The 23,840-nt window shown below is 37.3% G+C and overlaps 1 protein-coding gene across 12 annotated transcripts in view; it reads left to right on the top strand.

Annotated features, from left to right (window-relative positions):
• ABLIM2 (actin binding LIM protein family member 2) overlaps window positions 1-23,840 on the top strand; it is a 146,425-nt gene that overhangs the window by 105,074 nt on the left and 17,511 nt on the right. For 6 of the 12 annotated variants that reach the window (XM_032186636.1, XM_032186629.1, XM_032186628.1 and 3 more), the window contains 7 exons: window positions 940-1,060; window positions 2,766-2,864; window positions 8,788-8,889; window positions 10,029-10,082; window positions 15,210-15,262; window positions 15,900-16,047; window positions 22,930-22,988. In XM_032186636.1, coding sequence (XP_032042527.1) covers window positions 940-1,060; window positions 2,766-2,864; window positions 8,788-8,889; window positions 10,029-10,082; window positions 15,210-15,262; window positions 15,900-16,047; window positions 22,930-22,988 — 636 coding nt within the window. The remainder of the gene's footprint in view (window positions 1-939; window positions 1,061-2,765; window positions 2,865-8,787; window positions 8,890-10,028; window positions 10,083-15,209; window positions 15,263-15,899; window positions 16,048-22,929; window positions 22,989-23,840) is intronic. The other 6 variants (XM_032186634.1, XM_032186635.1, XM_032186640.1 and 3 more) reach the window with 3 other exon arrangements.

Below are 23,840 nucleotides of genomic sequence, written 5' to 3'. Positions count from 1 at the left end.
CCTACTGGAATAGGAGGCGGGTAGCACTTTTTGGAATAGCACTTTCCATAAGGGAGCATCTTTAGGTTACATTGATTTGCTCTAATCTGAAGTTAACTGAAGCCATTTCTCACTTGTCTTAAACAAGAAAATTGAATTTGCTCTTGTAGCTAGTTGACAGAAAGTCATTTCCTTATTCATTACTGGATGTTTTTACTGTTAAGACACTGGGCAAATTACAACTGTAATTTAACTAGCTATAGAAAGTGAGGGACTTTGCATGGGTGTACATGATTTTAAGTAGCTGAAGTCAAGGCTTTTTTGGAAATAGGTTATATATTGTACAATTTTGCAGTGTTAATTCTAATGCTATTTATATGAGTATGTATTATAGATTACCTAGCTAATAGTGACCATGTTTTGCTTGTAGTATGGCGTGCTGGGACAATTTATATAGCAGATAACAGTAGTTTCTGTGATGCAGTAAAGCCGAGTGCTGATATTGTGTTGTCTGTGACCCTTATACTCTACAGCCATCTACGTGGGTAAAAAGTGACCATAGTGCTATCACGCTAACCTGATCTCATCTTCCACCTGCCCCCATGTATGTTAAACTTTTACATAAGGTGGAAGAGACTGAAAAATTATACTGCCTTGAAACAGTACTTCTACAGTATTATGTTCTTGTCAAATGATATTGTCATTTTAAATTCATGTATGTGTTGCCTTTCCTGTGAACATGACCATTCTGTGAAACTTGGCCGTTCCAGAGCTCCTTTGGTCATACTGCAGTTGAGGTGCTTACAGCTGAAAGCCACCTTGTTTCATTGGAATTGCATGGAGCATTACAATAGCATCAAGTTCCATCTACACAGCACAGAAACACGTGAAATGGCATATTCTGCCTGCTTTGGAAGTGATTTATCTTCCCTAATGAAATATTTTCTGTCTTCCTCTCAGGGCGACCAAGATGACAGATCTTTCAAACAGTACAGGACATCAAGTCCTAGCTCTGCTGGCTCACTGGGTTATGGTCGCTACACTCCAACGTCCCATTCTCCTCAGCATTACAGCAGACCAGGTAATTGAGAATCATCCCTATTAGTTCTCTAGATTTTTCCCCTAATTTGTCTCATGTTGTAGGCAGGGTAGACTCCAGTAGACAGGTGTTTTAGGTGGAGGCGTAGTTCAGAATAGTATTTTGTTTATCATGAACAGATTGTCCCATGGGGAGGAAGGAGAAAATTCTTCAGGTATAAACATCTAAGAAAAAGAAAACAAGCATCTAGAAAGCTTGATTTTATGTATCTGTAAACAGAAGATATAACAGACTTAATCCTGGTCCCATCCTTCCTCACATTCAATCCACAGCTCTTTCATGGTTTGGCATAATACCAGTGAATGTGCACAAAGCCAAGAGGGTGCTCAGGTGATTTTGTGTCCCTTCTGTACTGCAGGTTTATGATCCATGGTGGCTCTCCTCACCACAGTGCAAGAGCTAGAGGAGCAACTAGAGGCACTAATAAGAGGCAACTAGATTTGAAGTCCAGATTGCTTTAGAAGAGAAGCTGTCAGCAATGTTTATTGATGTTCTTGTGCACAAAGAGGAGGGATCACCCTCTTTTGATCTTTACATGGATGCCTCATACTAAGGCCCATTACAAAATGGACACTGTGCAGAATTTTATCCTTAGAATGATCAACCAAATTGCTCAAAATTCATTCTAATTTTTTTTCCATTTCATCATCTGAACTGAAAACACAGAAATTCAGAAAATTTCTATTGTTTTCTCAGTGTCTACCAATTTCATTGGGGATACATTATAATTATAAACTAGTTTAGAACAAAAAAAAAAAAAAATGAATTATTCATCTTTCCAGTGGAAATAAAAATTGTATGGGTAACAGAAACAGGAATTGTTTATTTGTACTATGTAAAGTCTTTGGTAAAGTGAAGATGAGATAGAGGATCAAAGATCTATTAGAGATAGGGAAGATTAGTCTGTGCTGAAGGTCTGGCAGCTGTGTCATACCTAAGCTTAGCTGCACAATATTAAAGGAAGGAACAAAGGTGAAAGAAATTCCAAATTAATTCTGTCATACAGCTTCACTGAAAATTTAGTCATCATAATTGTTATTTTTAATAGTTCTCTATTCGTCCTCCAAATACGTTATCAGGAGGTTGTTACAACAAAGCAAACAAATAAAGTGACTTCTAAGAATATTTTTCGAAGTATTTAATTACATGTCTGACTTTCAGAGCTGAAAGAACTCCAGGACATTTCTTCAAGTGCTTAAATTAGCCATGCACTTGAGTGTCCTGGTACATTGTGGACTAAATCCTACCAATATGCACTGACAGCAGTGAGAACTGGACCCACTTGTAAAACAGTTCTCATCACAGACAAGGCACTCCCCATTTCATTTCATTAGATCCATTATAAGCATATATCATTCCCTCTTGCAGCTTTTTTAATATGCAGAAATTCCCTGAGTGCAGCTATGCTTTTTGTGGTTCCTTTTCTGGAATATTTTCTGATGCATTACATTATCAAGGTTTTATACAATAACTCTCTGTTGAAATCCTTTGTCCATGGTCAGCCACATACACTGTGATGTTTTTATACATAACCAGAGAAAGATGAAATCTTACATATAAAATATATGTTTTCTAAGCATCAGGAGGAAAATGTTCCTGAAAAAAAAAAAAAGGATGGCATTGTAATTTGTGGCTTTCAGTAAGTGAACTAAATAGTTTATTTTCACTTACTCTCTGTTGCCCCCAGCTGGTACTCAGAGTCTTGGTACCAGTAGCTGCATCTCCCTGCCCCAACACCCAAGCCCTACATCTACATTCAGACATCATTACATCCCTTTCTTCAAAGGTAAGGTCCAGGAATGCAAAACCGTGCTGTGATACTGTAGACTTATTCAGATGTGTTTCACTTTTTTTGTCTGTGCAAGCATGGCTTCCAATTGGATACAATTTGTCTTAATTTTTTGCAAGTGCTTTCTTGACGTATTGTGTAGTTTTAAGAAATGAGTGGGTATGAGTTGTTTTATTTATTTATTTATTTTCAGTGAGTGTTATTGTTTTTCGGAGGAAATAGATTTTATGACGAAAATGAGAGAGGGAAATAATTTTAAATCCTGTTTGTTCTAAGATACTATGTTTATGTTTGCCCTAATTTGGTGTTGCTAAATAAGTATTACGACAAGCTTGTATGTTTGATCCAACATCAGAGAGTCAGTTATTTAACCTTATAACTTTCATTTAGAGATTATTATTATTATTATTTGCAGCATTACCAGAAATCTTTCCAGATAAGCTGGTTGAATCAATATAGTTGCACTGATTAGCAAATAATTTGTGCCATGTATTTTGAAGCAGAGTAATTGAGACTAGTCTCCTTGCCATTACATTTTTTTTTTTTTTTTTGCATTGGATATTAACTGCTAATGAACTCCATGTTGCAGACAGGAGACAGTAATGAGGAATACCTGTAAGCCTTTCAGGCAAATGCTGTTCTTTTAGCTAGCTACTTAAACAGAAGAAAGAGAAGACATTCAATTACCACGTGTCTTCCCCTGATTCTGTCTTCTCCAGGAACAACAAGAATGTGGAGGAGATTTGAATGGCAAACATTTTCAGTGCCTGTTCCCCAGCTCTTATGTACCATTTTATTTAGTAAAGGGAAACTGTTCTTGTCACTGTAACCTTTACAGAAAAGGAAGTGACCCTCTGCAGGAACCAGATTTACAAATAGATCTGACATACAAACTCAAATGAATTGCAGATGCTCATTGCCTTTGGAAAAAATAACTAATGCATCTTGATTAGTCTCTAATGTATCCATAAACAGTTCTGTTCAAAGTCAGATGAATTTCATGAACACAAATAGGAACAGAATTAGACTTAAGTGCTGCAAATGTGATCCTTAAGAGAAAATTCTGGAAGAAAAAGCTTATGAGATTAAACCAATTGTCATTTTAAAGTCTACCTACAAAGCTTCTTCCCCCATCCACAAACACACCCACCCACCTGCAATTCATGGAAGGCTGACACACCTGAAACACTGCCTGAACATTTTTTTTCTATATCCTCTAAACTTGGACAATATTATCCAACCTGATCTACTGAGTAAGAAAAGCTCATCACTGTGCTGCATTGCCTGATTTCACTGCACAGAAAGCTCTTATTCAAAGGCTTGCAGTTGCTTAGCAGCACTCTTGCTAAAATGAGTTTCTGTTCAATGCTACCTGCTGTTGCTCAGAGCAGCAGCAATTACTTATTGCTGATGTTTGGAGGAAGAAATCCTTAAGTGGCAGCTGTTTTTGCCCATACATTTATTAGTAGAGTGATCAAAATTATAATATTTTGCAATTCTGCAACACTTTTTATCATGAAGCTAAAATATCTTGCAAGCAGTAATTTATAATGCTTTTTAGCACTCCTACGAGGCAGGCAAGCATGTTTATAATTCTTCTTTATAGGTAGTTCTGAGCCCTGCAGAGGTTGTATGGATTAACTACTGCTTTACACTGAGTTAATGTCTCAGCCTGAAAGGAGTCAAAAGATTTGCCCTATCCTCTTCAAGTTCTGTGAATTCTTTTCTCTAAGTTGAAGACTGCATTTTTTTCCTTATCTGGATAAGTCTTTTGAGGGTGTTGCTGTACTTTTGTTTTTTTTTTCTTTTCAAAGTGGTTAGTGTGGAAAGAATAGAGTTGTAGGACTCTGTGCTTCATATACAGACCAAGGTTATTGTTGCCATTTCAACTTTTAAAAAGTGAAATCAAACTATTTTTTAAAATAAACAAATAAATAAATAAGCTTTGATTAAATCCAGAAAATAATACACTAGTTAGTAATAATAGAACTAATCTTTGTAAAACTAGCTGTCCACAATCATGATAAAAATATTTCTTTAAACTTCTGGCTCACAGAATTTTTACTACCTTAAGAAAAAATAAAACCTGCCAAAATATTCCTTTTGATTTCACTGAGTTTGTATCATGTTCTTCCCAAAAGCTACATGGTTCATCATTTTTCCAACAGAAATAACCGAGTTTCTCTTCTTTCTTCAGTACACTTCCTGTAGAAGTAGTCTAGCTTCCATGAAGAGTAATAGGATGAGCTGCTCTTTGTCATGCAGATAAATTACTTGTAGTGGGGTTTTTTTGTTTTTGTTTTTTTTTTTCCCCTTTTTAAGAATTTTTGTCTTCAAAATATCATCAAGATAAATTCTGTAACAGTCTTGCATCAAGAAAGCATCACAGTTCATGCCCTTCAGAATCATAGTATGTGATCTCCAGAGTACCTATGCTTGGTACAACTCTTCCTCTTGAGTTGATGGAGTCATTGAGCATTGAGTCAGGGAACATAAAGTCAGTGCTTAAGCCCCAGTGAAAAAACGCTTGCTTGAAACACAGTGGAAAGCATCTTGCCTTTCTAGTGTAGGAACACAGCTTCCAAAGCCCATTTATTTGGCTTTGAATACTTGGAGAGAGTTCGTAATCAGACTTCAAAAAACTTTGTCTAGCTTAATGCACCATGTGCCAATAGATGTTGAAGGATCCAGTTTCAGGGGTAATCTTTGACATCTTTATTTGGCCAGTGGTATCTGCTTGTTGTTCAAACACAAGTCAGGAAACTTAGACAGCACTTAATGTAACATGTTATCAAATTTCTCATCCTACCAAATAAGATAAAAGCCAACAAGGAAGGAGGTATAAGCAATATTGCACTTTTCCTGACAGTCCCTTAAGCACTATGAAAAAGGGAGCATGGTTTGAGCTCTGGTCAGTTGTCTACAAAAATACACAAGGTTAAAGGAGCAGCCTATCCTCTCCACAGCCAAAAGACACAAGAAGGGTTTTGTGGTTGATGCTGAAGTTCAAAGTAAACTTTTCCAGATTCTTTCCAAGTTAAACAAAATCCAGGGAAGAGTTTGTGATTCTGGTTTTTCACTCTACAGTGACCAGTAGATCAGATCACATCCTGCAGCTGCTTGTGGCAGAAGACAAAACCAAGAGTTTGAAAAGTTGCTCTGTCCAGTAGTTTTATTTTCTCAGGGACCTTACTTGAAGTTCTTCAGTGTGTACAAGGCAAACCTTGAAAGAGACAAATTCTTGGCAGAGTCTTATTTTAGAGACTCATTATAGGCTAGATTAAAAGAGTGTCTGGAGTTTCAACATGTGGACTTCCTACATATATCTCCACTTTGCTTTATTATTAAATACTTATTTTCATATGCGTAATGTGAAATGCAACTATTCTTTTGTGTTTGTCGAAATCAGTGGCAGAATATTAAATATATTTTAAATATACATCAACTTGAATGAGTGGGCTGCCAGTAGAAACTTTTCCCCCATTCCATCCATAATTCTTCCCTTTCAAGCAAATTAGAGGTGATGGCTCTGCTAAATGCTCCTTTCAGGTGATGCTTACACAGAGAAGTTTGCGATTTGTTGTTTTCTGGTACTTGTTCTTGCTTCCTGTTTTCTTGCAAGTTTATTCATCCTAATTAATGCTTCCTCCTGGCTCCCCGAATATGCTACTGACACCCTATCCCAGAATAATGACTCTATGGGTGTATAATGCCAGCACCTGCGGGTCACTGGGGTTCACTGAAGTGTTTTTTCATGTAGGTTATATATTAATACATGTATGCTTTTAATAACATGCTAATTTTTAAGTAAATGACGAATAAATACACTGTGAAAATCACTTGAAAACTTTCCCTTTCTTTTTAAATTAATAAATTCCAATCACTTTGGAATTCCAATCACATCACTTTGGGATGAATGACATTAGAAGATTTTTAAGGTTGTTGGAGTTGTCAGGAAATTTACTTTAAGTAAGTAGCCACCACTGCTCTTTGCATTCAAATTTGGAGTGAAATTGAGGCTTCTTCTGCTTAGTAGGGATGGCCAAGCATCTCAGAAGCCAGCAGCAAAGAAAGAAGGAATTAATAAATGCATAGTGAAAACCTGTCACCACTGCTTTCCTTCAAAGAGCAAAGTGGGAATCAAGAAATTGAATAACCGTCTGGTTCCTTGTCTGAAGACAACTTGACTACAAACTGATTGTGGTGTAACAGATTTTTAGTAATTCTGTAATTCTTCCCTTCCTTTTTGGAAAGACCATAGGCCACCACCACCACCCACAGTTGTAATTTCAATTTCTCACCTGTTCTAGTTGTATTTTCATAGAATCATGGAATGGTTTGGGTTGGAAGGGACCTTAAAGACCATCTGGTTCCATCCCCTCTTTCATGTACAGAGACGCCACCCACTGGCCCAGGTTGCCCAAAGCCACATCCAGCCTGCCATGAATACCTCCAAGGATGGGGCATTCAGAACTTCTCTGGGCAACCTGTTTGACTGCTGAACCAGCCTCTGAATGAAGCAGACCCAGCTCTCTCAGACTTTCTTCATAAGAGAGTTGCTCCAGATCAACTTCATGGCATTATTCCAACAGGAAATCACTGTTCTTGAGTGTGCAGTGTTAACAGCCAAATAGTTTTCAATTTTAGTTTTTCACCAAATGTGAAAATAACAGAGACAAAATTTAGAATGGATAACTTAGTGTATCATCATGATTTCATCTGGCCTGCTTCTGCTCCCATTGAACTCAGTAGCACTACCCTATTGATTTCAGTGGTGCATGTCCAGGCCGTGTTTGGTTACAGACCATCGATCATACATCAAGTCAACAGAGATCTGGGAAGGGTTCAGTGGATATGCCCTCCGTGGGCATAGCCTTGATAGTTATGGCAATCCAGTGGTTTTATAGTTATAAAACTTCCAATCCCTGTAGGCAGATCTCAGTTATAGATCTAACGCTCTGAACTGCTGCACTTCCTTTCCCCAAAAAATCTTGCTATAATTTCATTATTACTATCCATTAATTTTGTGCTCCATATGAACTAAAATAATAACAGTAAATTAACAGCCCTTTTATGTTAGAATAAATGTCATGTTTGGCTTCCAGTTGCTTAAAAGTGCTATAAATTAATTGGATTTTACAAGTCCCAAAAAAGTAGAGCTTTACTTTTTTGTTTGCCAAGCTGCACTATAATGCCATAGAGTGTGCTTCGGGGAAATAAACTAAGAGGAAATTAATGGTACTTAATGAGTATTTGACAAAACAAGTGGAAAAATGGATACCAATCAATGTTATATATGTCTTCAAATTTTGTCAAGTGACTATGGCATTATAGATCTATGACTTGTTAATCCAACTTTGAATAAATATAAAATGCTGTGGCATGTTATCTGTGAGGAATGTTTGCAATTTAAAAAAAAATCAACATCTAGTTTTGTAATTGATACATGTAGGAGCATTTGACTTAACTGTAACATCTGTTTTTTGGTCTAGTCCTGCTTTGAGATATTTTAAACAGTACTGAATAATTTATTACTAGTTTTAAGGGCAGGCTATGAGCCATAGCATTAAACTTTTCAAAATCTTGATTGATAGGTTATTCACTTAACTATGCAAAACATACTACAAGACTGTGGATGCACTCATCCTTTTATTTTGTTCATTATGGTGTTTTTAAAAGAGGAGCTTTAGTTTCAAAGAGAGGATGCAAGACTGCATTTTAATGTGATATTATCTATCAGATATTAATTGTTGATGAGATGTTTGTTGATTGAGCCAATTCACTGTGTTGAAAATGGTTTCCCAGTTATTTAAAACTGTTGGATTAACAAGTCATTCTGAACAAGCTTTTATGCTTGAAATACTCTACTTTGCCTTCCATTTTTTTCTTTTATCTGCTTTCTTTGCTCTTCCCCTTGGAGGCAGTGAAAGTGGTCGGAGCACTCCAAGCTTATCCATGTACTCAGACAGCAAATCTTCATCTTCTGTCTATCAGCAGGCTCCTAGACATTTCCATATTCCAGGTAGGCATTCACTGCTTAGTGTTTGATCTTCAATTGCTGACACCTGTTTATTCTCTTCTCAATGTTGTTTGTTTGTTTGTTTTCCTATTAATTTGTGAATTTAGAGCTTCAAAAGAAGAAAATTACTGAGTGAAAATCTGTAAACTGTCTCATAAATAAAGGAGTTAGTACTGTGTGCTTAGGTATAAAAATTTGCATTAGATGATGGCAAATGTTATGAAGCCTAGCTGCAGGGGTTTTTGGTTTTACTTTTTTTCTTTATCCATTCACTTTCTGAACTAGAGAGTCACATAAATACAGACTTTGAAAACTGGTGAAAGACTTTGGGCCTCCATGAAGCTCACAGAGGCTGTGTCTTTGCATACATACTATGCTGTTTTCAAGTTTGCATTCAGTTACAAGCATACTACATTTATATTCACACTGCTTAGCTTTTGACTGCTAAGCACACCGACTGCTAAGCTCAATGGTATACTTTGTTTAATTATGTTTAGCTTCTGGGATTAGTGTTTCTATGAACACACTGTACTTAGGAATTGTATTTGCTCAGGTCGGTAGGTCTAAGTAACATCTGACATCTCTACAGCACGATATGGGAACATTGGACTGTGGTTTTGGGGGCTTTCCAAAAATTCCTGAAAGGCCAACTATACATTTCAATATGTAGACAAGCTATAGAATTTCATATTAGAATATTAGGCATTGCCAGTATAAACATCTATATCTGACCATATATCTGTCTTTCTAATTAATGGAGAAACAGTCCCTTTTCAAGTTTGACTGTTTTATAGTAGTCTGTTCTACCATTATATTAATTTTATTTTAAATAATGACGAGTATATGCAGTTTCTTTGTTGTCTATATAAATTGGTAATGCAGCACTCAAGATATCTGAAAACATTTTGAGGGACTTAAGAGTGGATTATGCTATTTAGGTAGGCGTAGGCACTGTTTTAAATAAAGTTGATGGGTAAGGCTGCATTCTCTTGTAATAAGAACTGAATGACAAACCGATGAAATAATCAGCAGTCTTTGCTCAAGTGTTTGCATTTTAGTGTTGTTGAGAGGAGACAAGAGCAGCACAGTCTGAACTGCTTGCTTACTCTTTTATTCTTTCCTTTCTCTTTCCTCTTCCTCAGACACTGGCGTAAAAGATAACATCTATAGGAAACCTCCTATCTACAAACAGCATGGTACAGTCTGCTTTTCTCTATTGCAAAAAAGATATTTTGACTTGTATTGGTAATTTAGAGCAGATATTAAAAGCAGTTTTCTTATTTACATAATGGTATAAAATGTGTAAACATAGGAAATTGATCTCCTGTTTTCACACCATGCCTTTGAATATCCAGTTTTGGTAAATAACTCTTCTATATTGCTGGAGGGAAAAAAAAAATATATATATATATATATATTATTAACTGGTGTATATTATAGAATCATAGAATAGCCTGAGCTGGAATTGGCCCACAAGGATCATTGAGTCCAACACCTAATTGAAATACCTACTTCTCATCTGCAAGTTCTTCAAGCTGTATAATATTGGGATCTAATGTAATCACACCATGGCAGTTAGAAACAAATTCAGTATCTGATAACATTGGCAAGATACGATTGGAAACCATTTGATAGACAAAGCAACAAGGTTGCTGTCTGAGTTTCCAAACCATGGAAATAAATATATGATGCTTTATGCCACTGAGGATCTGCATTGATACTCTAGTAAATATTAAAAAAATACAGGATTATAAGGTCTGCATTCTTCCATTATTATTTTTATTGTATATTTCACTTATTACCATCACTGTAATTTCTCTGTGTCAGTGTCTACTTGGGTTCTCAGTGATGTTTGACAATTATCTTTGTTCATAATACAGGCTTAGTAATTCAGAATTCATTTTTCTGAGCTAAATTCCATTATTAATCTTTGGAAGCAAATATATAAGGCATATGCTGTTATAGAATGCCTGAGAAGTGCAGAAGTACATTTCTGTTTAAAAGAATCATGAGTGGGGTGCTACTGTACTCAAAAGACAAAAAGGCAAAAATAAAAATGAAATGCATGATATGAATCTGCCCTAAAACAAAAGCCATGATTTACCCCCGTGCTTGGAAAGATGTGAGAGAATGAAGTGGATGTTCATCACACTGCGAACCGTACCTAAGGCACTTAGGGGATGAAAGCAATACAGATAGCTATATCACTCTTAATGGCAAGGACAGGTCTCTGTTGGAGCAACTTCTCCCATTTTACTAACTCCTGCAACACTTTCTGCACAGAGGTGACTTCCCACTTTGCATACAAGAATGAGAAAACCATGCATATGTGTTTTTACATACTTTAACTGATAGTTGATAGCTTTCCATGAGTGAAAGGTTAGGAAACTGCAGATTTATCACTGTCTTCATGATCAGAATAAGGATAATACATTTTAAATACTTTCCTGTTGCGGTAACAGAGGGCTTTAGCTGTTTTAAAATGCTCAATAAGCATAGTGAAAAGAATAATATTTTTATGTAGTTAAAATTTTTATACTACCTTTCATGGAAAACAACACTTCTGTTTTGGTTAACCTTCTGGTTTGTATCCAATACAGTATTAGTAGAAACAAAATTGACAAATGTTATGTCCCAGCTGGGTGAAACACCCTGTGTACATTCACTGTAACTGAAGTGCTTCATGCTCAAGTAACTGCACATTCAAATCATTAATATTTAGATAACCTCTGTGGTTGCTCTGGTTTTGAGCAAAGTCAGACTTGCTGATGTTTCAGTGCACTTTAGATAGACTTTTTCTGCTCACATTATCCTAATCTTGGTCAAACTAATGCTTCCTCCAAAGGTAAAAGATAATATCTGTTTGATGTAGTGCTTGATTTAGTGTCATCCACAAAATTTAGAGGCTGCCCAAGTTGTCCAATTCTTTCTTCTCTTTAGATGCACAAATCATTAGTGTTAAGTACTAAAGCTGGGCAAAAAAAAAATACTGACAAAGGAAAAAGTTGAATATTACAGTGGTGTTTGGAAAGAGCAAATGCAAAGTTACAAAATAAGTGTCAGAACTTGTTCTGATATAAATCAACATAGCTTCAGCGATTTACACAACCTGATGATATGGCTCTTGCATTCTGGCTGTGTCATTTAATTTTACTGATACTTTTGGTTTGCAAAGAAGATTATAATGAACAGCTTTTTTTTTTTGCTTTTTTTTTTTTTTCTTTCAGGACAGGGCTTTTTATATCAGTTTTCAGTTAGTTGGATATGCAGTTGAAGTCTGGATTTTGTCAATTTTGCACTGCTGTATGTCCACTAACTTTAATGGAGTTGTTCCTAGTAATCACTGAAGTGGAAAGTGAAATTATCTAGTCAGCAAACTCTATACATTAAGAGGATCTATACTTTAAACTTCTTTTACATACTATAGATATTCTAAGTGTGTGGATTGCAGATGTGTTGAAAATATGTGCTAGTTGTGTTTCTGCTGAGAAGCAAAACTTAATTTACTATAATTCAAAAACAAACAAAATGGATTAATGAACTTTCCTTGCATTTAAAAAAAAAAAAAAAAAAAAAAAAGTAGCATTTACCTTTTGTTCTGGAAGAACTCCCAGCAGAAGTTCTATAAATCTTTCTACTAAAGCATGAACACATGAGCAACTGATGATTCAACTCCTCAAGCTAAAGGGACACTGAACTAATGCATGCTGAAAGGGAGCCAGAGAACATTCCTTCGCTGAAAAGACCAAGTTTGAACAAACAAGCACAAAAATGTTCTTTAAAACAAAAAGTGCAAGAAGCTCTTCCAAAACATTTGTCTTTGGGAGGTTTCAGTTACAGCAGTGCCCAACAGATTTGCTATAGCTACAGCTTCTGTGTTTCTATTATAAACACTTAAATGCAGAATGAAAAAAAAAAAAAAAAAAGCTTGTGGAAGAATGGTTCATACAAGGCTGGTCAGGCTGAGAGGTCTGAAATCGGGTCAGAAATCAAAGCATGCTGGAGCCTGAATGGTCTTTATTTATTTATTTGTTTATTTTGTGCATTGATATTTCAACAACATTTGAACATAATACAAAGTTAAAAAAAAAAAAAAGTTTGTTCTGCGGCAATGCTAGCACTGATCTAAGTGAAAGGTGTAGTTCACATCAGGGTTCACAACAGAACCAAGTATCCCTTGTATTGGAGAAGCTAGTTCTCAATACTGATGAAATTCAGGCCACTTGGATTTATCTGCCAGTAATGTCAGGAACTTGGGAGGGGCAAGCTTTGCAGGCCTCTTTTGATTTTCATTGGACTCCTCTGGACCTCTGTGTAAAACTTGGGTGTTTAACTATTTTGACGATCGCATGTGATGTTTGGAATTTCTGAATAACACTTTGGATATCACTTTTTAAAAAAAATATATATGTATTTTTTATTCTTTAAAAGCATCAGTGTCTTGAAACAAAATCAATTTGCAAACATGCATCAAATTCTCTGCATGGATTTCTCTTGAGTGTGAAAGAGATCCATCCATATAACCTGGAACAGCTTGCTGACTGGAGATTTACGGTATGCTCCCAAAATACCAGTAAATCAGGTCCAAGAACTTCTTGCAATGTAGGCACTTCAATTTTTCATCTTTCACATTGTTAATGAATCAACAAGCTATGTTCAAATTGCTATTATTTCTTTCTCAAAGAAACAGCTTGCCATATCAGAAAAATGCCATGGTCAGAATGCCATTAGCTAATTGTGAAAACAGAGTTTTTTTCATAATGTTGTTTTTTTGTTTAATTATATTGAGAGGGAAAAAAAAAAAAAAAAAAGCATTGAAATATTTTCACATGGGTATTTCCAAAATGACAAGTAAAATTTTTTAATTTTTCAAGTATCACTATCTTGACAAAACCAGTTAAGGCCTAGATGCAACCTGTGTAATGGCACCAGAAAATGAAACAGAAGAGCACTGAAATGATAATGTAGTGGCCTTTTGACTATGTTGTTTAGATGCAGGGCAGATCCTCTGCAAACATGCTGGCTGGGGAACTGGAGAGGGCAAAGTTGTTCCCAGCTAGCTGGGAGTGTTGCAGACTTTTAAGGGTGCAACTTGATCTCCTCTTCACCTCTGTCTCTGAGCAATCTAATCTGTTCCTTAACTTTTGTATTCTCATGCTACTTGTATTGTTAATAAATATATTCTTCTGGCTGCCTCGTTGTGCATGGAATTCTTCTGTTGCTCTTGTACTCAGATATTGCAGACAATTCCCTTGTTATAAGGGAATTTAAAATGGATTTAAAATGGGTTTAAAATTATACTAAGACATTGCACTGCTCCAGTTTTATACCATTAAAACTCTCCCCACAACATAGAGTGATACAAGGGCAAGAAAGATTCAGATTTTTGGAAGTAATCTGAAATGGCATGAAATTTGGCACAAAATATTTCTGTAAAATTCTGTCTGAGTTATAAATCAGTCTCTGATACAGAACTCTAGTAGAGAATACCAGGAAAAATATATTTAATGGTTGGGAACTATTCAGTGACTATCTTGTAGGTTTTCAATTTTCATTTTTTCTTCTCAGGAAGTTGGCAGGTTACAGAATAATATAACAAGAGATAAATATTTCTTGATAGTAAATTATTACAGAGAGCAATATATTTAAAAAATTGAGTTATCCTGTGAATTTGAGAGTCCTCTTTTACTTTATCTAAGAAATGATGAGTGCAGCTATGTGAAGGTCAGGACCGCCTGGCCCTTACCTACCTCACCTTACCTTACCTTCACTCTCACTTGTACTGACACAGCCTGTCTTGCAGGTATCATCAAGAGGTAATACTAAATTTGTACCTATCTTGTTTGCCATCATTGCCTAACATGCTGAAGAACGTAGGAGGCACAAATGTGCAAGACCACCATATAGCTATATAAACATATGTTCTTTCATGATCATGGTAACAAAGAATAATGGAGATTTGCTTGCAAATGACTTGCTCCTTGGTGCAGTGACTATATAGATCTGTCCCTAAGTTATGATGTATTTTTTTTAACCACCTGTCATTCCACTGAAGTAGCTTCTTCCTAGAAGATAGTTTAAAAATCCATCAGGATTAGTTTTTCTACATTTACTGTATGTCTACAGAATTAGTATTAACATAATCTTTTCCAAACGTTTAGTTCTGTGACACCGTAGTGCTACGCATCCAATTATCTGCCCAACTTCAGATTCATTATGGATTGTTTTTTCCCCTTTTGAGAATATTTAGAACATTAACACAGCCAAAACAGAAAACAAAAAGTAATCTCTTTCAATTTTTAAAATTAACTTTAATCTTCCAGCATCAAGAAGATCAGAAGGGGAGGATGGAAGTTTGGATCAGGACAGTAAGAAGGTAATGACCAGAAAGAACAACAGGTGGTAGTTTACTTGAGTTTCTTGAGGGAACTGTTCTATAAAACCTGGTTATGTTTAAAGGTATTCTTTTATATAACTGAAATAAGCATTACTGATTTTAGGTCTTTACAAAAGACAGTTTCAGGAATATTTATTAAGCATAATGTCTCACCCAGAGTGTTTAGAATTTACATTTTTCAGTAAAGAAATAAATAAGGATATTAAGATTAGCAACAATAAGTTTGTGGATTTTTACTCAGTCTCAATACATACACTGGTGATTCAGCTAAGGCTGTTGGACCTTTGCTTAGGGTGTGTGTTAACATACAAGAAAAACGTCATAACTGGTTAGTTGTAAGAACGTGACATAGCACATCTTCTAAAGTGGGGCATAGTGGACAACTTATGCAACAGAGAAATTATCCTCAGCCCAGATGAAAGTTAAAAGTTTTCAGTAGCTGTGACATCTGATGTGGAATCCTGTTATATAGTCAATTTCTATAATTTGATAAATGTTGGTACAGACTGTACTGAGTATAAACATGCAAGTTAGCAAGACTTCCCAGGCTGGTGAAGTAGGACATGCATTTGGATGTTAAATCTTGGCTGATTTAATTGTTTTTTATTCATTTCAGCTAAAGACCAGTTGGCTTATTCTGAAAGGGGATATGGACACCAGAACTAATTCCCCAGATTCAGAAACTCGGTCCCTGTCTCTTACTCCCGGAACTGACAGAGAAAACTTCCAGAGAACACAGGAGGGTACTACTGCCACATACTCCCGTGAGTACTGCATCTCAGGGCTGTCATAGCGGGCAAGAAGGAATGTGACAAAGGAAGATGGCCCTGCTGTAGGCCTGTCCAAATAGTTCTCTAGTGCTTTATGCTTCATTTCCCTATCATAGTTACGTATATTTTCCAGTTGTTTTAGCTATGTGGCTTGTAATCATTCGGTACCTTTGGTTTTCAATATTGAAACTATTTTTAGTTTTCTATTAATGAAAGAATCATAGAATTGTTTGGGTTGGAAGGCACCTTAAAGATCATCTAGTTCCAACCCCTCTGCCATGAGCAGGGTCGCATCCCAGTAGACCAGGTTGCCCAAAGCCCTGTCCAGCCTGGCCTTGAATACTTTCAGGGATGGGGCATCCACAGCTTCTCTGGGCAACCTGTGCCAGTGCCTCACCACCCTCATAGCAAAGAATTTCTTCCTATTATCTAATCTAAATTGACCCTCGTTCAGTTTAAATCCATTCCCCCTTGTCCTATCACTACACTCCCTGACAAAGAGTCCCTCCCTAGTTTTTCTGTAGGCCCACCTTAGGTACTTGAAGACCACAATGAGGTCTCCACAGAGCCTTCTCTTCTCCAGGCTTAGAAACCTCAACGCCCTCAGCCTGTCTTCATAGGAGAGCTGCTTCAGCCCTCTCATCATCTTTGTGCCCCTCTTCTGGACTGACTCTAATATGTTGATGTCCTCCTTATGTTGGGGGCACACCCCTCCTGGTGGGGTCTCACAAGAGCAGAGTAGAGGGGGAGAATCACCTCCCTCACCCTGCAGGCCTCACTTATTTTGATGCAGCCCAGGTTAGCTTTCTGGGCTGCAAGCACACATTGCCAGTTTACGCCAAGCTTCTCATCAACCAACATCCCCAAGTCCTTCTCAGAGTTGCTCTCAATCCATTCTCCACTTAGCCTGTATTTGTGCTTGGGATTCCCCCACCCATATGCTTTATTGAACTTCCTGAGGATCACAAAGGCTTGCCCCCTTCTGTGACTTGGGCAGCGTGGCTAGAGCTCTTGCCAGTGAGGCAAAAAAAGGCTGTTGAGTATCTCAGCCTTCTCTTCTCTTCTGGATAACCAGGTCTCCCATTTCCTTCTGAAGAGGGCTTGCAATTTCCCTAGTCTTTCTTTTACAAAACACGGATGCACCTATTGCAAGCCTTTCTTGTTGCCTTTGATGTCTCTGGCCACATTTAAGTCTAACAGGGCTTTAGCTTTCCTGAGCTGATCCCTGGCTGCTTGGATGATTTCTCTGTATTCCTCCCAGGCTACCCATCCCTCTGTAGGCCTCCTTTCTCTGCCTCAACTATGGCCAGGAGCTCCTTGTTCATCAATGCAGGCCTCCTGGCATTTTTTCTTGACGTCTTTGTTGGAATGCATCACTCATGAGATTGAAGAAGGTGATCCTTGAATATTAACCAGCTTTCTTGGGCCCCTCTTCCCTCCAGGGTTTTATCCCATAGTACTCTACCAAGCAGATCCCTGCAGGGCAAAGTCTGCTCTCACAAAGTCCAGGGTAACAAGCTTGCTGTGCTCCCTCCTTGCTGCTCTCAGGATCCTAAACTCTACCATTTCATGGTCACTGCAGACTTGGCTGCAGTGCTTATATACCGTAAGAAGCATTGCTTATATAATGAAATTGTATTATCTCTCTGTAGAGGAGAATTTCCTTACAACAAAAACCTGCCCCTCATTAATACATAAAAGCACTTATCTGTATGCTACCTATTTAAAAAAAACAAAACAAAACAGGGTAGTAGTATCAAGCATATTTTTGACTTGTGGTAATTACTCCTTGATACAAATTATGTCTTTTGAATATTAGTACAGCCATTTTTTCCGTATCACGATAAAGCATAAGGATCACTAAAAGTTTAACAGATAACTTGGACATTTCACTCCCTGTGTCCTCCACTTTATGTCATAAAACAGTAGAAGGTCATCTGGGGTGAAAAAGCTGGGGAAGCAGTTTTCCGAAAGAATGTATCCAATGTGAGGCATGTCTGGCAGCAAGGCTAGGATGTCAGTCTTGTGGGCATTTTGGTAATGTGATAGCTGGCTCCATCAACTTCTATTAAGGAAATTATGGCTTAGCTATGCAAGAAAGAGGAAAAACAGATGATACAAAGCCTGTCACAAGGGTGTGACAAGATAAAAAAGAAAGGTTATTTTGGGTCATCAGTCTCACTAGTCTAACCTGAAGGGATTTGATTCCTTAGTCATCACCAGACATTGCATACATGTGCACAAGATGTTTTGTAGAAAATCCTGAGCAAGAAAAAACTAGGTCTGATCACTTCTCACACAGGACATCTATTATTTACAGTTATTAACATCTATAATTCATTAACACCTAAACAGTAGCTTTTCTCCCTTTTGCACTTATGGTTGAGAGTGGCCAGATCTTTAACCTGACATTTAGCCCTGTCTCTGTGGCATTGCCAGTGAGTATCAAAGAAAATAAACTTTTCAGATACAGGCTTGGTGCAAACAGTTACATACAGAATAGAAGGGTTAGCAGTCATCTGACTGTGAATCTCTGGAAATGTGTCCAAACATTGTGCAGAGCCCTGCATTCGTTCATCTAGCCTCTGAGCAAACCAAAGAAGGGTATTCTGGTCTAGAAGATATTTAGTCACATTACTCTAGCTACATTCCCAGAAGAATATATCTAACATCAAAGTACTTATGTATGAGGCTTGTATAATTGGCAGGTATCTGGAGTGGAGCTTGCTTGTGTCCAGCCATGTTGAAGACTAAGTGACAGGGACAGCATCTCCTTACATCCACCTGCATAAATGTGTCTTGTTTCTATACGTATAGGTTTTTTATAGTTTATTGTTTACCAAGGGAAACCAGCTGATGTGATTTTTTTGGACTTCAGCAAGGCTTTTGACATGGTTTCCCATAGGATCCTACTGGACAAAATGTCCACCATACAGCTAAATAAAAACATCATACGATGGGTGAGCAATTGGCTAACGGGCAGGGCCCAAAGGGTTATGGTAAATGGGGCTGCGTCAGGCTGGCGGGCGGTCACCAGTGGGGTCCCTCAAGGCTCCATTTTAGGGCCAGTACTTTTCAATATTTTTATAAACGATCTAGATGTAGGAATAGAGGGTATTTTGAGCAAGTTTGCTGATGACACCAAACTTGGAGGAGTTGTGGACTCAAATGAGCGCGTAAAGGCCTTACAGAGGGATCTGGACAGGTTGGAGAGCTGGGCGATCACCAACCGCATGAAGTTCAATAAGAGCAAGTGCCGGGTCCTGCACCTGGGACGGGGAAACCCTGGCTGCACGTACAGACTGGGCAATGAGACGCTGGAGAGCAGCCTAGAAGAGAGGGATCTGGGGGTCGTGGTAGACAGCAAGTTGAATATGAGCCAGCAGTGTGCCCTGGCAGCCAGGAGGGCCAATCGTGTCCTGGGGTGCATCAAGCACGGCATCGCTAGTAGGTCAAGGGAGGTGATTGTCCCGCTCTACTCTGCGCTGGTGCGGCCTCACCTCGAGTACTGTGTGCAGTTCTGGGCACCACAGTATAAAAAGGACATGAAACTGTTGGAAAGTGTCCAGAGGAGGGCTACGAAGATGGTGAAAGGCCTTGAGGGGAAGACGTACGAAGAACGGCTGAGGTCACTGGGCCTGTTCAGCCTGGAGAAGAGGAGGCTGAGGGGAGACCTCATCACAGTCTACAACTTCCTCGTAAGGGGGTGTCGAGAGGCAGGAGACCTTTTCTCCATTAACACTAGTGACAGGACCCGTGGGAACGGGGTTAAGCTGAGGCAGGGGAAATTTAGGCTGGACGTCAGGAGGGGGTTCTTCACAGAGAGGGTGGTTGCACACTGGAACAGGCTCCCCAGGGAAGTGGTCACTGCACCGAGCCTGTCTGAATTTAAGAAGAGATTGGACTGTGCACTTAGTCACATGGTCTGAACTTTTGGGTAGACCTGTGCGGTGTCAAGAGTTGGACTTGATGATCCTTAAGGGTCCCTTCCAACTCAGGATATTCTATGATTCTATGATTCTATGATTAATCATTATTTTAACTTCACATATTTATGAAGTTAAATATCTAACAAGGTGTGTAACTCCTGCTGTTAATGTGTACCTGATGTGCAGAAAAACAGCCTCAGAATATCCAGGTTAGAGTGAATGTCGTATTGGAAAAAGCAGAATCCATGCCCATGCAGAGAGTATCTGATGTTCAGATAGTGCCTAATTAGAGAGACTGATTACTCTATCTTGATCAGTTACCCCAGAAAATTTGGGAAAATTTGCTATAAAAGTACAACTGCATTTGGATGTGATAATGAGCAGTAGGTGGCTTTTGCTATTTTTTTATTTAAAAAAAAAAAAAAAAAAAAGCAAAATAAAACATTTTTAACTTCACAAATAAGTTCATGGGAAACAGAAACTAGGTGAAATGTTTTTTCCAGCTGGAGTCACTGTCTCTTTTCTTATTAGTATGTTCTGAGCTCTTCCAGCTTTATACACCTCTTGGGTTTTTTCCAGCTAGCCACACGATGTCGCTTGTGCCTGTAAATGTGGCTCAGTCCTGGCAGCCTGGGAGGCAACTCCTGAGCTTCTACGTGCTAAAATTAATTGTGTTTGTTTTCAAACCATGATCTCTTCCTTAGTGTATTTTTCCCTTGTAACTGACAAATTTGGCAAAAGAACAAATCCCACTCACCTTCTCTGTAGCCAAGATGCCAACAAATTTATATGCTCACAATTTATACCACTCCTTCCATGATGTTAGATTTTATTTCTAAAACATCTCTTACTTTTGTCTTAATTTTCCTAAATTAAAAGTCAATTTCATAAAGCCATTTTTCATATGATGAGCTTTCATTGCCCCAGTTATCCTGTAGACCATTGTTCTAGTGAAGTTGATTTAACCCACCTGAACAGAGCATCCTTCCATGATGTCCTGTCACTACAATTATTTCCATATCTTGAAGGTATCAAGACAGCCATTTCCAACTTTTGTCATTTTTACACTTAGGTTAATAAGTGTATTTATAATGGTCACCTTGTTGCTGTATAACTATGCCTGTCTCCATTGTTTCCAAATGATGAGCTCTGAGCTTAAATAGCAGAAGTTTGGGATATTTATTAGTCCCTAAGTACAATTTTTCCCATGAATTATTAAATTGCATCCCATTTCAATTACTTTTATGATTAAGATTTTCCCAGTTAATGATTGGGGAATCCTCCTCTATATTGGCAATTCTTTATACTTCTGTGTAGACAGCCAAGTTTATTAGCCCATTACTATTTTTGGTGTCCAGTTTATTAGTGAAAATATTAAGGAATTTCAACTCCACACCAGTTAATGCTGACGTTTCCCTCTCTAGTGAGAACTGCTCAGTTTTCACTATTTCTCACATTTCATTTTTTCCTTACTGACCTTAAAATTCCTCTGATAAATTCCATCTTCTCCAGAAGCTTTAATTTCATCTTTGGCAACATATGGAACATTTTGATGATATTTTATTAGATGAGATCCAATAAAATTTATTTTGCGTGGAAGTTGTTTCTCTTAGCAAATAAAACAACCACGGAACTATGATGCTGTCTCTAACTTTTATGTTAAACCAATCAAAATCTACATGAATATAATTGATTTTCTGTCAAAAAAGTCCTGACTACCTTTTTCCCTTCTCAAACACAAAAACTGCAATTGCTGTTCTCCAATGATATAAGCAATTGGACTTCCAATCTTTTGTGAGCTTATTGGCTCCCTTGTTTAAGTACAGAGTGCTTTGAATTATGTTTCTGTCACAATTGTGATTCATTTGCATACCCTTATTGTATTAGCTTTTTCTATCATTGCTCCATACTCTAAATTTGTTCCTAAAAGCTGAGGTGAAATAATCCTTTAGTCTTGGAGTCCTACCTAGGTTTCATCTTGTGTACTGACAGCATAATTCCCAGTGATCCCATTTCTTCTTTTCTTGTTCTCTTTTTTTTTGTGTAGCTGCAGAACCTTTTGCTATTTGTTTTAATATAATTTTCAATGTTTAACTCAGCTTGACTCCTGGCAGTTCTCACTTTATCTCAGCACACTGTGAGCTCTTTGCTGATCCATCTTTTGTTTTTTCTTTCTATGTGGTTATTCCTAATAATCTCCTTAGGGTACTTATTAATCCAGTTGGGTCTGAATTCCCTTCCTTTATTCCCCTTTGGATACAAATTGCTAGCATTTTTGTCAGAAAGAACACTTGTACATTCAGTTCTTTGAGCTAAGTGACTTCTCTTAACTCTTTGCCTCAGTTTATCAGTTTCTTGTACTGAAATCAGTAGCGTTTACTACAGACACATTTCTTCATCTTCTGTTGAATTTAAACTGATTCAACTTGCCACTTCTATGCAGCATTATTTTTATAAACCAAACTAGTCTAAAACACTTTTTGTCCATTTACCAACAAAGAGAACACCCAAACTTTCTTATTAGCCTAGATATTAAAAGTTTTTTTCACCATATTAGATCTACTCTGTTACTGGTAACTTCACTTTGTGAATTTAATCTATGCAGAACCTTTCTATTCAGTATTTATGCTCTCACTTATTTCCTTTTTCCATTGCCATACTTTCATTTATGTTTGTTTTTTTTTTTCCACTTGAAGCAGTGTAAGTTTTAAAGAACTCAAAATGACTGTTTTTTTTGTTTGTTTGTTTGATTGTTTGCTCTTAAGTGATAAGATACTAATCCTTCTAAAATGAGTAGTACTCAGTTATATTTTATCCTATGAATACAATATACATAGTTACCTTGCAATTGCTGTTTCTGGCTGTTGTCCTGATTTCTGTGTTCTACTAAGTTGTAAAGGACTTTACAAAAAATATTATCATGATATATATATCACGTCTTTTATAGGATTTCCATATTCTAAATCTGCTTCTCTACCTGGTTATGGAAGGAACGGCTTGCATCAGGTAGGTATACATTGAAACGCATTCTCCATGTAATAGCGTTTCATAAATAGGCAACTAGTTAAAAATATACACAGCAGTAACACTTCACAGTTTTTTGGCTATGAGCCCTGCCTGACAGATTCATACCTTATGAGGGTTACAGTTTGTCTGCCTGCAGGAGTAAGACTGAGTCTTTTCGTTTTGATTGGGTGTGGCATGAGCATTGGGAATCTTGATTCTTCTTCTTTGGACCAAGGTCCAAAATGTACAAGCTGCATATATTAACAGACCACAGTATAACTTGAATTAATGATGGGATGGGTTAAACCTTTCATTAGGCAAGGAATGATCTTAGAGCAAAGGTGGAGCAGCCCATAACCTTTGCATTTCTTAAACCACTTTATTTTTTATTTTTTTTTCCTTCTTGGTATGTGTATATATATACATGTAGTCATTATATAAGGCAGGAGGGAGCAAGGCAGAGAGAACGGCAGGAAGCAACCTAGAAAGCAAAATACATAACAAAATTATGATCAGATTAAGACTAGGAGTTCATTTTCTAATTCTTTATTATGTATCTTTTTGTAATTCCTCAGGAAAAATCCATCACTGATACTGTGGTCTCTCTCTCTCTGGCATTCGATATTTTGTCTTCTCAGTTCATGTCTCAAATTTTTTGGTAAAAACACAGTATGGTTAATGGTGATAAATTGGGAATACGTAGATACACTTGCATTTTGAAGATTGATTTGTGTCTAAATTATATGGATAAGACCTCATTCAAATTCCCTCTTTTCTCCAAACAAAGATATGAAAGCTTCATAAGTATATAAGCAGGCCTAAACTTCTCCAGTGATGAGTTAAACTATAGGT

Source organism: Aythya fuligula, chromosome 4 (assembly GCF_009819795.1).
Source record: "Aythya fuligula isolate bAytFul2 chromosome 4, bAytFul2.pri, whole genome shotgun sequence".
NCBI lineage: Eukaryota > Metazoa > Chordata > Aves > Anseriformes > Anatidae > Aythya > Aythya fuligula.
The sequence above is the reverse complement of the archived record's forward strand: the minus strand, read 5'-3'. Positions and strand labels throughout refer to the sequence as shown.